Here is a 13,640-nt window from a genome sequence, read left to right as displayed (position 1 = left end):
TTTTCATTTACAGCTATGATTTTTTTTTTTATTTTATGTCAGGCATCGATTGGCAATCATCTCAATTTCCCACTCACATCTACAAGGATTTTATCTTTCCACAATGAATAAACAATGCATAAAGCAAAAAGTTACATTCACAGTCAAATAGAGCTCCCATATAGGAATTCTGCTCAAAACAAAATAATAATATCACAGGTCAGTGGCAAGTTTTACCATGACAGAATTTAAAACAATATATAACAATATATTACAATACACTTAATATATGACAAACAGTTACAGTTACCTGTCAAGTGACATGGCAAATTGTCCTAAAAAAATAAAAAGAACCATTTGACATGCACACTGAAGAGTCATTCCAAAGCCAATGCATTAACTCACAAGCACCATATTGCTTCATGAAGGAAAATAAACATCTTTAAAATCATTCAGACACAATTGCACAACAAAATCATTCAATAATTCACCAAAAAAAGAAAAAGAGGTTCAGAAACACACAAAATATCAACCAGCACAGATAGCGGCAGAAGAATAAAGGTGACAATCTGCATCAGTCAAGGTTCTGTGCAACACGACAATCTGTTTTGACTCGTTACAGAACATTCCCACATGTATGCACCAGAGAGCACAAGGAGTCACTGCAACTACAACATACAGGGACAGCATGAGGAATCTACTAGGTAACCAGGACTCATTTACACTTTGGGTCTTCTCTAAAAAGCAAGATATTGCCGTAATAGATACACACTCAAGCGGGAATAATTCCCCCGGAAGACATTTTAGTGCCTAGAGTTTATTTTTCCTTTAGAGTCAGGATGTACATATGCAATAATGACCATAGATTTGGTTATCAGTGCAGAGGAGAAACAACTATATCAGCACACGTGCTTTATCGACGACAAATCTGCACATACATTTATTAGCAAAGTACCGATATGTGTTTATTTTACAGATGGACGTACAGTATACATGTGACAGTCCTTGGCTTCATATTTTTTGGGCAACCATTCACCAGGTGCATAATGTTTTTGACTTCTAAACTAGACATTTTTAATTAACATGATTTTAAATTGAGCAGATGTGTTAAAAATCTGTGAATATTTTGCTAACTGCATTTGCTAACTGCATCATTCTGCGCTGCAGCCCAGTGCATTGTTCTGTTTTGCCAAGCCAAAGCCAAGTTGCTGCTTTGTCAAATGGTACAGTAGTTGAATAAAACCTGAAAATACAGACTATGCATCACTTACTTTAACCGATTTCAAGTATAACTCTGCTTTAAACTGTGTACAAATGCATTGTAAATTAAAAAATTGAAAAAAAAAACCTTCCTCATTTGAACGCATGCTTTTCCTCCTTCATCATTGGTAAACAACCACAGGAAACAGAATGGAGGATTCACAAATACAAGTCACAATCAAGTGGACATCCTTGAGACGGCTCCATTTGATTCGAGTTTTTTTTTTAGCTTTTGTTTTTGTGCAAGTAGAAAAAAAAATGGAAGAAAGTGGGGCAACACACTCACAAGGTCTACAAGGCTAACTTGGCAAGGCTTATTTCAACTAGCCGAACATACGTGACAATACATTTACAAGCACCAATGTGCAAGATTGGAAAACGCAACCATTGCCCCCTGTTGACATGCAGCTAAAACATCACCTTTTGGTGCCCAATAAATCAAACACTAGCCGGACATTCTATACTCTACAGATGTGTGCGACTATGAGCATAATTGAATTTGGTTGGTTGGTACATCAAAATAAGGTTGAACTTAAGAGTGGCAGTGCCAATAAACAACTGGAAGTAGTATTTTGCGGCCATTCTAGTTTGTGTGTGCTCATGCATATACAGGCTTTTGTGTAATGTGTGTGGAATAATTTAAGATTGTGGCTAGGCAGGAATGTTTCAGACTTGGTTTCGTCTTCTTTGTTCATTGTGGAATAGGCGCTCTTCAGTGATTACATACATTTCAATATCATGTTTATATGAATGGGGACAGCATCAGTCCTTCTATGTGCCAGGCCCATTTTCTTTCAGTGGGAGCAGGAGATGATGATGATGATGATGATGATGATGATGATGATGATGATGCCTCGCGTGGTGGGATGCCTCCGAGTGGCGCAAGGGGGGAACGCCGGGGCTCTTTGGCCCCAGACACGGCTAAATACCCACCAGCCGGCAGGGAAGGAGGTGGGGTCTCACCCGAAGGTGAGGCGCCCAGCGCACACCCCACCAAAACGGAGGGGAGTGGGAGTAGCCGCCCCACAACCCTCCTTAAACAATAATCAGGCGCTAGGGCCCTTCCGGGGCCCGCACTGGATGTGAACCTCGCGAAGCACCAGCGAGAGTCGTACCGGGTGTGGGACCCGGGAGGGGGGGCAAGTCCATGACGGGGGCTGATTGCCCAGGAGGAGGAGGAGGAGGAGGAGGATGATGATGATGATGATGATGTCTCAGTCTGAGAAGAGACTGGCAAAAGATTTGCGTAGACTGTGTACGGTTTCAGCCTTCACCTCATCCTGGTTAAGGCTGGCTCGTGACGCTGGGGTTTCTGGAATGTTGAAGGTATTGGTCAGAGATTTGCGATAAAGAGAGGAGATGGCAATAGAGGAGAGGAAGAGGCTATTAACGTCATGCAGCAAACCCATGGAATGAAAAGACTGGACCATGTTGAGAAAAGAGGAGAAATGGTACGAGCGGAAACTTGACTTTCAAGAAATGCGTTCACTGTCACTGTGTTTATTCAGGTTATGCTTGAAAGAGAGAATCATAAATGAATGATGTCACTGGATGCTATGTGATGCTTGGTGGACGTGGCTGTCATTTATATTATTTATTAATCGAGTTCGCCTCAATCAAAGAGCTCCATTTATTGATTTATTTACCACTACCTTACATCAATTGCATTAAATGATTTTCGTCCATATTTTGGTCACTTAAAGAAACATGAATCAGGATCTATGCAAGTTGCCGTGGTCCATATGAATCCCATTTCTTACAGTGAGTATATTTAACTTTGTTGTCAAACTTTGGTATAAGCACCGCTTGGATGAGTTTGGTATGGAACAACTCGAGATCCCTGACTTCAAGGTCAACCTACACTTTTGAGATCCACAAGCATAGACATTGTGAGCTACTGCCTGTCCACCGAGGTCAGGCAACCTCTTTTCACAATCCATCCATTATCTAAAAGATTTATATTCTCTGGGATCGCAGGTGTGCTGGAGCCTATCCCAGCTGACTGCTCCATCGACCCGCCAGATAATTGCACGGCTAGACAAACACGCAGGGCGCATATTTTTGGAATGTGGGAGTAAGTTTTTCATTTGTTTAGTTGGTTTTGTGTTTTACTATAGCACCAAAAAATGTTCAACCAGGCCTCACCTTCCGTATTTGTTTGATGGGTTTTGATCACTGAAATGTAACGTTCTGAAATTGTTGAAGAACAAGAATCATGCACATTCCAGTGAATCATAACAAACAGAAGATATACATATGTATCTCATGCCGATATCAATGCAAAAAGATCTGAGGTGTAAGGTTCTCATCATCAAAAATGAAAGACATTTTCAACAACGAGTGGTCATATACAGTACACTTGTTTTAGCCGACCAGAAATATTTATTAATATGATGTCCAAATGACACTTACTTCAGTTGTGGGGAACCGCCAAATGCCGTGCTGTCCTGACTGGGTTTTTGTGGGGGCTGGGGCTTTTGTTGCAGTGGTGGGCGTCCCCCAGGACCTCCCTGGCCCTGGCCGGCTGGTCGTGGCTGCTGTGTAGTGGTCCCACCAGTACGCCCCTGCTGGCCAGCGGTTCTCTGCTGCCCTCCTTGTGATTGCTGTCTAGGGGGCTGAGTAGGTCTCTGTTGCTGAGGTTTCTGACCAGCACCCCCCGAAGGAGGTCTTTGTTGCTGCTGTGTGGAAGACTGTTGCCTCTGAGTTGGAAGAGGCCCTCCTTGGCTTCGCTGAGGAGCACCCTGCCCTGGAGGCCCTTGATTGACCTTGGCTTGGGAACTTGTTTCAGCTGAACCCGGGCTCGCTGCAGCTTGCTGGGCCTGTGCAGCAGCAGCAGCACCTTGTTGAGGACCACCTGATGGGAAAAGACAATCACAGTCCATTAAATGGACCACCTGAATAGAATTGGAAATTAGCAAAAATTGTTCTCAAAACAGCACACTTTTTTTAAAAATAATTTCTGAAAAAGCATTAGCATGTACCACTGAATTTTATCTGACACATACAACCTTAGACTTCAAGGGCAAATGCTGATCTTATTACAGTGTGGATCATGTAAACTTGTGGTAAAGGCACTCTAACAATAATATTCAAATAAAAATATCGATTCTAATGAATTTGGGATGTTCTCTAAGACCTAAATAAAATGTAATGATTTGTCAATCCTTTTCAACCGATATTAAAATGAAAACACTAGAAAGATATTTCATGTTCAAGTGTCTATGTGTGTGTGTGTGTGTGTGTATATATATATATATATATATATATATATATATATATATATATATATATATATATATATATTGTTAATCCATACAACACCTTCCAAAAATGCTGGGACAAGCGCCGTACATCCCCTTTTCTTTTAACTGAATGATAGTGTTTGACAACTATGGACACTAAAATGTAATTTGTTCCCATTCTTCCTTGATGTATGTATAACTCCGGTGACATATTTTGTGCTTTATAAAACCCCAGGCATTTCCAATTGGAGGATGGTCTGGACTGGACATTCTTGTAGTGGCACTCTTTCACAACAAAGCCATGCAGTCGTAACACCTGCAGAGTGTTACTTGGCATTATCTTGATGGATTATGCAAGACGTCCTTGAAAAAGAGCTTACTTAGATGGCAGCATACAGTTGTGGCCCAAAACAGAGAATACACCACATCACACTGAAAGATGCAGCAACTACATTTTTTTCAGTATTGATGTTTATTTCTTTTGTTTGCATTGGAACAACACAAAAAAGCTGTGGAAAAAAAAAGAAAAATTGGCCATTCCACACTGAACCCCCAAAAATAGACTGGACAAAATTATTGGCACCTTCAACTTATTATTTAGTCGTGCAGCCTTTGAAAAAAAAAAAGATAACTGAAATAAATGAGTTCTTGTAATCACCAACCTCTCGGCTGGAATTTTGGCCCCCTCTTCGTTTGCAGACAGCACCAAGGTCTCTCGATTTGAAGGGTAACTCTTACCAAAAGCTGTTTTGAAATCTCCCTACAGGTGTTTATAGGATTTAGATCCCGACTTATTGCCTGCCCCTTCAGAACTATCCGGCACTTTGTCTTAAGCCATTTAGGGTACTTTTTGAAGTGTGCTTTGGGTCACTGACCTGCCATTCTGACAATAGGCAGTACATTGTACCCCAAAATACTTGGATATTCTTCAGATTTCATGATGCTATGCACAGAGTCAAGGCATCCGGTATGTGCTTTACCAAAAGTCTTTACTTTAGCCTCTCATCATCAACTTCAAAAAGATGTTTAGAAATGACTAATTGGTGCCGCTGTTAAATCCAGCTTCTTTCATCTTATGCAGCTGGCTAAAATAAAACCTCTCCTTTCTTATGAGCACCTTGAGACCGTAATTCATGTCTCCGTCACATCCCGGCTCGATTACTGCAATGCACTTTACTTTGGAGTCAGCCAATCGTCCATTAAGCGTCTCCAGCTGGTCCAGAATTCTGCTGCTCGCCTCTTGACCGGTACTCGTAAGAGGGAGCACATAACTCCTACTCTGGCATCCCTTCACTGGCTCCCTATACATTTTAGAGTTCTTTTCAAGATCCTATAATTTGTTTTCAAATCTTTAAATGACCTCGCGCCACCTTACCTCTCCGAGCTCATCCGCCCCTACACACCTGCCCGGCGCCTCAGGTCTGACGACCAGACATTATTAGAAGTACCAAGAACTAAACCGAGGCTCAGAGGGGGTCGAGCATTTTCCGTTGCTGGTCCCTCTCTCTGGAATGACCTCCCACTGAACATTCGGCAAGCCCCCTCACTGCCCATCTTTAAAACCCGCCTCAAAACTCACTTGTATTCTTTAGCATTTGACTCAGCATGACCCAGATTTGATCTTAGTTTTACTGTTTGGTGCCTTCTACCATTTTGTTACTGATTTATTGCTCATTTGTTGAATATATGTTAGTTGCTCCATGTACAGCACTTTGTATGCAGCGACAGCTGTTTGAAAGTGCTCTATAAATACAGTTGAGTTGAGGTGAGTTGAGACTACAAGAAGCCAATCATATTGCAGCTGGATATTGCCTGCTTAAAAGTCCCCTCAAAAATGAAAAAAGCTCATTACCAATGACAAACACTTTTAGCAATTAACGAAACCTTGACTTTTTAAAACCATGACTAACCCAATTTTTTGTTGCCCAGCTTTTTTGGAATGTGGTGGAGGCATCAAAATCAAATGGAGAAAATAGTTGCCAAAAAAACCCAATATAGTTCATCAGGTTGAACACTGAATATCTTGTCTTTGTAGTCAATTAGTTCTTACCCTGAGGTGAGGGTCGCTGTTGAGACTGTGGAACTCTAGGTTGGGACACAGGTTGAGGAGAAACTGCTTTCTAAAATGCAAAACAACAAGAAATGGATGGACAACAAACATTATTTATTCCTAAAATAAGCAGATTAAATGTGACTTTTACCTCTGCCCTCGAGTGTCATGTTTCCTGCTGTCGTAACTATTGTTGCATGGCAGCAATCAATATACATGGAGTGCTCAGATTTTCCACTGACACTAAAACAACCTATCCCATAAGGAAATGTGTCAATGGAGATAGACCTGACTCATGGCCCCATGGGGCCAGTGGTGATGTGTTCAAACTGCACATCAGGTAAAAAGTGTGAATGACATGAGATTGCAGTCTGCAGATGGATCTCTCTTTATTTTGACTGCCAATGAAGCTTGAATTATATTCATACATTCATTCATTTTCCGATCCGCTTATCCTCACAGGGGTGGCGGGGGGTGCTGGAGCCTATCCCAGCTGTCTTCGGGCAGTAGGCAGGGGACACCCTGAACCGGTAGCCAGCCAATCGCAGGACACACAGACGAACAACCATCCGCGCTCACACTCACACCTAGAGACAATTTAGAGTGTTCAATCAGCCTGCCATGCATGTTTTGGAATGTTGGAGGAAACCGGAGTACCCGGAGAAAACCCACGCAGGCCCGGGGAGAACATGCAAACTCCACACAGGGAGGCCGGAGCTGGAATTGAACCCGGTACCTCTGCACTGTGAGATCGACGCGCTAACCGGGTCGCCCCCCTTGAATTATATATTCATGTATAAACAATACTGTGCATCTATGTCCCCATCTCCCTGCATAATATACTGTGTGTGTGTGTGTGTGTGTGTGTGTGTGTGTGTGTGTGTGTGTATATATATCTATCGATATCTATCTATCTATCTATCTATCTATCTATCTATCTATCTATCTATCTATCTATCTATATACAGAGCTGCCTTTGTTAAGATTATATTTCTCCTTCAGTAAATATTTCAGTTAAAAAAAGTTGCGCTTCGATGCTTTGTGCACCTGTGTTGCTGTGATGCGGCCTGTAGAGGAGCTTGAAGCAGGTAGAATCATCTGGTTCATTTTCGAAACCACCAGTTCAGCAATCTGTATACGATCCTCATCCTGCTGGTCACCGATCAGTGGCATTGAGCAGTCATCTACCTAGAAACCAAGATGACAATGCATTCGTAGGTCACTTTTTTAACCCGCACAGCTTGCACTTCTTTGATTTGATCACCCCGCCTTCAAGGACCTCTATTATGTAGTCCATTCCATCTTTGCCATGAAGAGCCTCCACGGCACAGATATCCAAACCTCCAAAGATGTTGGCACAAGTGTCCACCCACATCCTGTACCTGTAGCATCATGTCAAGCATAACTGTTGGCCTGAATGACACGTTTCACAGCACAAGCACCAGTCAAGTGAAACTAACATAATGTAGAATCTTACTTGTCTGACATGGCCACTTGCTCAAGCATTGATGAGCCTGTGTTGGTTTTCCAATTGCCAGAAATGGATGTTCTCCTGTTGATGATAATAAAACCATGTGAGCATTTGCTTTTTGAACAGATGAGAGAGCAAGTGATTACTTAAATGATCCACTGACATATAGGCCTTGTAATTTTCACCAATCTTCTGGATGCGGACATCATACTTGGCATCAATAAATGGCTCGGATGTGGCATAAGTCTTGGTCAGGGCAACAACACTGGCAATATCTTGAAAGTCATATTGGTTGTCCACTTTCACCTATGGTAACAAGCATCCAAATATGAAAAAGTAAACCTGTTCTCACACATTCTAAATGAAGAATCTGAAATGTAGTTCTACCTTTCCCATTCCTGAGTGAGCATGGCCCATTTTTATCACAACAGGGAACTGAGAGGACGTTATCTAATAAAAGAGTAGACATAAATTATTTTCAACTCTCATGAAGCAGAAAGCATCTCTCTTGTATTTCTGGAGGACATTTTTGATTGTATCAAATGATATCACATTCATTATATGACAAACAGAGGTGTCAAATCCAGGTCCAGAAAGTAAAAACCCTGCCACAGTTTGGCTTTAGCCACAGTTGTGTCGACTCAACTGGCAGGTAAATGAGCTCTTGATTGAAGCACCCATGGCGAAAGCCAAACTATGGCAGGGTTTTTACTTTTTTCACCAGAATTTGGCAACCCTGATTACAAATGCAGAAACTCAAATAAAGCTGAAACTCAATTTCCTGAGACAAGTCACAGACCATACGTGATTGGTGTCAGGAGGCGCACATGATGGAATATTGACGTGATGGTCTTGTAAAGGTGACCATGCCCGCATGTTTAAGTGGAGGGCTTGGGTGTGTGTCTGTGTGTAAGCAGATGTTGGAATTTACCATTTCTTTGTGGTTTGGATAATAAACCTGGTCAATCAGTGGGAACTCCTCTGAACCCAACTGTTTGTGTAACCTTGACATCTGTGCAAACTAGAAAAAACAAAAACATAATTCAAATATTTTTCCAACATCAATGCAGATCATCAAATAGAATAAGGTTTGAGACTTTCAAACAACCCACCACCCATGGTTTGTCACAGAAATTGTAGACAGAGTGTAAAGAGTTCACACTTGGCAGTCCCGCATACTGTAGACCGATAACTAAGTTTCGGTGGTCTCCATTCTTGTCCATACTGAAGGCATGCTGTCTGATCAGCACAAAGTCTGGTTTAAAGGATCTGGAAAGAAACATTTACAAAATGTTACAAAGAAGGCAAATAGAGTAAATGGCAGATATATGGAGTGATAATACTCTCTTGAAAAAAAATTGTGTGAAGACAATTGTTTTCAAGGAACCAAGACTCGATCCACAAACCCATCTGTTTTATACACCATCCCTATGATGGCTGCCTGTGAGCTGGAGTCTATCACAGCTGACTTTGGGACATTGTACACTTATACACTTACTGTGTAATAGTTTGGGGTAGCTCTTTTTCTGTAACATGTAGTATGTGCTCCATTGAATACATTAAAGTTCATAAAAGCATTCTTGGATTCGCTTGGTGTTGAAAGTTGACTGGCTCATTGTTGCCTGACCTCAACCCCATCAAGCACCTCTGGGATGAACAATGACAGATGGCAAAGTCTACTTTAACCACAAAAAAATATGCAAAAAAATATCATAAAGGATATTTCCATTGTTTCATTTTCATTTCTTGTGGGTGTAGTCTAGATAGTGTCTATCAACATAAGACAAAACTGTACCAGCATAATAGCCATATTAGACACCAATCTAGAGTGAACTTGCACTTACTTAGTCACCTTATGGCCGCTCCTAATTGCATCAATGCTGACTGTGTAGGTGCCTGACGAGTCAGCCACCAGGTTGATTTCAGAAAATTCTGCCTAAAAAGAAAGTGATGAGATTAAGTCACAGCAAACAATTTCATCTACTGTACAACCACGTACAGAGCAAGGTACAATCAAAATTGTCAGTCAGCCTCCTAATACCCTTCATACATGGGAATTGATGAAAATTAGAATGAAGGACTAAATTAGAGGACAAAGCCACCAAGACAGAGAGAAGGAGTGCAAAGAATTAAAACCTTTTGAATGTTTCTTTATTGTCAAAGTCAATAATAATATTTCAATTTGAAAATGAGCAATATCTTCATTCACATTTGCCATGCATTTTCTTAATTACTTACTGACATAATCCAGGATTACTTAAGATGTTACTGGACATGTTGTTATAAATCTAATTTACTCATATAACAAATAAGTACATCCTAATAATAATACCTCACAGATAAATGTGAATGCCCTTTGCTCTTTGGACAGCACAAGTGAACACAAAAATAGCAATATACAAAATGTTATCAACACCTACCTGTTCAACCTTGATGTCATATTCACCACCGTGGACCTTCTTTCCTCTAAAAACTCTCACCCTATATGAGAAACAAGGAAAGAAATCAAATGTTTATTCCTTAACGTCACATATACAATGTGGTGTCATGTACTTTGCTTATCCTGACTGGAAATTTCTTTGAGTGCGAAAAAATTGACAAGATTGTATGATTTGAATAGTGTTTTTATGCAAGAGCTGTGTGGAAACTTCAAACTCCCAAAAATAATAAAATTCAATCCAATTATTCAGCTGCAATCAAAACGGAGCACAGAAACGGCTATTGTTCTGGACTTAGATTGTGCAGGTGTACCTAATGATGTGGCCATTTGTTATAAAACAAAAACAGATTTTGACACTTGACATTTGATATTCTCATTAAACCACTGGTGAATCAATTTTATCATCTCACCATTGCGTAGCGAAGAAGCACACGGACATGATCGAACTATCGGTTTTCGAGACTGCTTATCTTAGAGTCACCCAAGGCCGTGCTCTCCAGGCTGATTTTGTTCAAGAGGCACGGTACACCTTAGACTGGTCACCAGCCACTCAGAGGATACATATAGACAAACAGCCATTAGCATTCACAACTATGGACAATTTAGAGTCTCAATGGAGTTAACTTGCATGTTTGGGGGATGTGGGAGGGACCTGGAGAAAAAAAAAAACTGAGCACACTCCACGTAAGAAAATTGGAGCCAAACCTTGAACCCTGAACCTCAGAACTGAGAGGCAGAGGTACTGACCACTTGGCAACTGTGCTGCCGGAAATTATATGCATGCAATATCAACCATCATTTGCCAGATTTATTCATGATCATTTTCTGTCACGAGAATTTCATTGACGCTGCGTCTGTCACATCAGCATGTAGGGTTGCCCTTTCAAAATCAAATGCAAAATACAATAAGTGACAGAAACCTGCTTTCTTACACTTTGGGGTAAAATAAGTCAATTACATTCATTATAGTTAGCTTAAGGTACCTGTAGTGCATGGACCCTGAAACAGCATGGAAACATTTTATTTTTGGCCATGAAAAATAATAGTTAATGTACACAGATGTCATGCTCAAGGCCGTTGGATCCAAATCCGCCCCTCTCCATAAAAAAATCTTCTGTGTACTTCATGTTTTTTGCTCAAATCTGTACTAAAATTGAAATTTGAGATATTGCAAGCATGGTGGGTGGACAAGTGGCAAGCACATTTGGCTGACAGTTGTAAGGTTGGGGACTTCCTCCCGCATTCAAATAGAGTATTGGAAGACTAAATTGCCTGTCCGTGTGGACCCTGGCCTGAGATCATTTGTGGGATCCTTGTGAAGACAAGCGGTATAGAAAATGCATGGAAACATGAACCACAATTTTTTTGAATGTGGGAGGAAATCAGATTACCTAGGAAACGAGCAAAAACACAAGAAGGCTGAGATTTTAACCCTAAATGTCAGAACTGTATGTGAGGCAAATATGCTAACCACATAACCACCATAATGTCCTACACAATACCTGATGTTCATTTGCAAGGCTTGTTTTTGATGGATCATTTTTCAAAATTTGCATCATCCTGCTTTTGTCAGTCACATTGCATATCCCGTTTGTCTTATTTTTAACTTTTAGATATCAAATGTAAAAATAGAAGCAAGTGACACTAAGACCCTTGTTTATACCAATTACTGGGGAAAAATAGGTCAATCATCTTGAGCTCAAGGTATGCGTGCAAACAGGGCTATGCATCCTTTTATAAAATGCTGAACATGTATGAACATTTATGGTCATGGAAAAAACGTTAAATTTACAATATGCTGATACTGTTCAACAGAGACAAAGGTAATGGGACACGTTGTGGCCCACATTGCAGTCGAGACTCTTCTGCTCTTACCAGTCGGTCTGCTGGTCGTCCACCACCAGGAGGATCTTAGCACTGCTAGAGACCCCCGCCCGGTCGGCCGCTTCGGATAAGGTAGCTGCGGCGGCGGCCGTGGTTTGCTTGACAGCATTGGATATGGACGAGAAGAAGCCGGAGCCTCCGCCCGCAGACTGTTGCTGACTGACAGGCTGGCGTCTCTCCGAGGGCCCCGGGGACACTGCGGGGCTCGGCTGCTGCTGAGGCGGGGGCTCGGCGCGCTGTAAGTCGCCCATGTAGCCGTTGGGCAGGTTGGACATGAAATTGCTGTCCGAGAGTCGGCGACGAAGGTAGTTCATGATGGAGACTCTGAGGTGTGAAAGACGACAAGAAAAAAACGTGTCCGCCCACTGGATGCGTCGCACAAGTTGTCAGGTCTAATTGGAAGGACCATGGGCTATTTTCCCCTCATACATTAACGGGAAACTTAATTTATGGCCAATTATGAGCAAATATGCATTTACATTGTTCACGATTCTGAATTAAATCGATGCCGCTATATTTGAGAGTGACTCATCATGGATGAAATTGGAGTGAGCAGTGACATTTGATTTGACTAAGGAAAATATGTTCTGTGAGTGTCTGCGTTTACTGAATGAAGCTACTTGTACGACAAAGCCTACCTGGGAGTGTATCCAAGTGATCCGCCTTAAAACGGTGTCGATGTTTTACAGTGTTCCACAGGAAGGACCACCCTCGGTTAGGTGTATTATAATTCACAGGTTTGTCCTCGAAGGTCGTGCATCAATCAAAAGTGCTTCCTGCTTAACACTGCCGTGCCCTGCGTCCTTCCCCTCCTGTCACAAATTTTCCACATTGCCCTGCGTCACCGCGGTGCGTTCAATTGAGGCTGGCGGGCGGGGTTGGATTGCCTGCAAAAAGAATCTGCATCAAGTTACGTAGGTTGGGACAACACGTTTCCGTTATTTGCTTTTATTTTCAGCTTCAAATGACAAACCAGTGCCGTCGACACAAACTCGATTCTGATTTTTGAAAAACCATGCTAATCTATCTATATCGATGTTCGATTGGCTATGTTTAGAATATAACAGCGCATGCGATTCAGTTATTATTGGTGGCTCTGCCTGAAACACTTCCGGAATTGTGGAGTGTATGTGCAACTTTACGGAAGTTTATGAGCAAAGACGCGAAGTGATGCTGAGGAGAGAAGCCGCAAAAAGGGGCGTCGCTCTGTCAGACATGATGCCTCCTGTTGCCTCAACAAGCATATGGAATTGCTTTTCTGCTGCATCCCCGATACGTCACCCAAACCAACAGTGGTATTTCGACTTCATACAA

The 13,640-nt window shown here is 41.7% G+C and overlaps 1 protein-coding gene across 3 annotated transcripts; it reads right to left on the bottom strand.

Moving 5' to 3' along the window:
• Positions 1-2,426: 2,426 nt before the first annotated feature.
• On the bottom strand, positions 2,427-13,199 carry syn1 (synapsin I). Of its 3 annotated transcripts, none has more exons than XM_019862893.1 (14): positions 12,965-13,199; positions 12,318-12,650; positions 10,423-10,483; positions 9,847-9,938; positions 9,115-9,271; positions 8,934-9,023; positions 8,390-8,452; positions 8,166-8,308; positions 8,009-8,083; positions 7,811-7,913; positions 7,579-7,719; positions 6,532-6,601; positions 3,652-4,093; positions 2,427-2,589 (listed from the first exon to the last, which is right to left on the bottom strand). In XM_019862893.1, the coding sequence occupies exons 2-14, from the start codon at positions 12,638-12,640 to the stop codon at positions 2,454-2,456; spliced, it is 1,896 nt and encodes a 631-aa protein (XP_019718452.1). In that variant the 5' UTR covers positions 12,641-12,650; positions 12,965-13,199; the 3' UTR covers positions 2,427-2,453. The 3 variants fall into 3 exon arrangements, with proteins under 3 accessions (XP_019718452.1, XP_019718451.1, XP_019718450.1); XM_019862892.1 differs by having other exon boundaries at positions 2,427-2,551; positions 3,648-4,093; positions 12,965-13,198; XM_019862891.1 differs by having other exon boundaries at positions 2,427-2,551; positions 12,965-13,198.
• Positions 13,200-13,640: the final 441 nt, after the last annotated feature.

The sequence above is a fragment of the Hippocampus comes genome, unplaced genomic scaffold, assembly GCF_001891065.2.
Source record: "Hippocampus comes isolate QL1 unplaced genomic scaffold, H_comes_QL1_v1.1 scaffold147, whole genome shotgun sequence".
NCBI classification, from domain to species: domain Eukaryota; kingdom Metazoa; phylum Chordata; class Actinopteri; order Syngnathiformes; family Syngnathidae; genus Hippocampus; species Hippocampus comes.
Note: the sequence above shows the minus strand (reverse complement) of the source record. Positions and strands in the feature narration are given on the sequence as shown.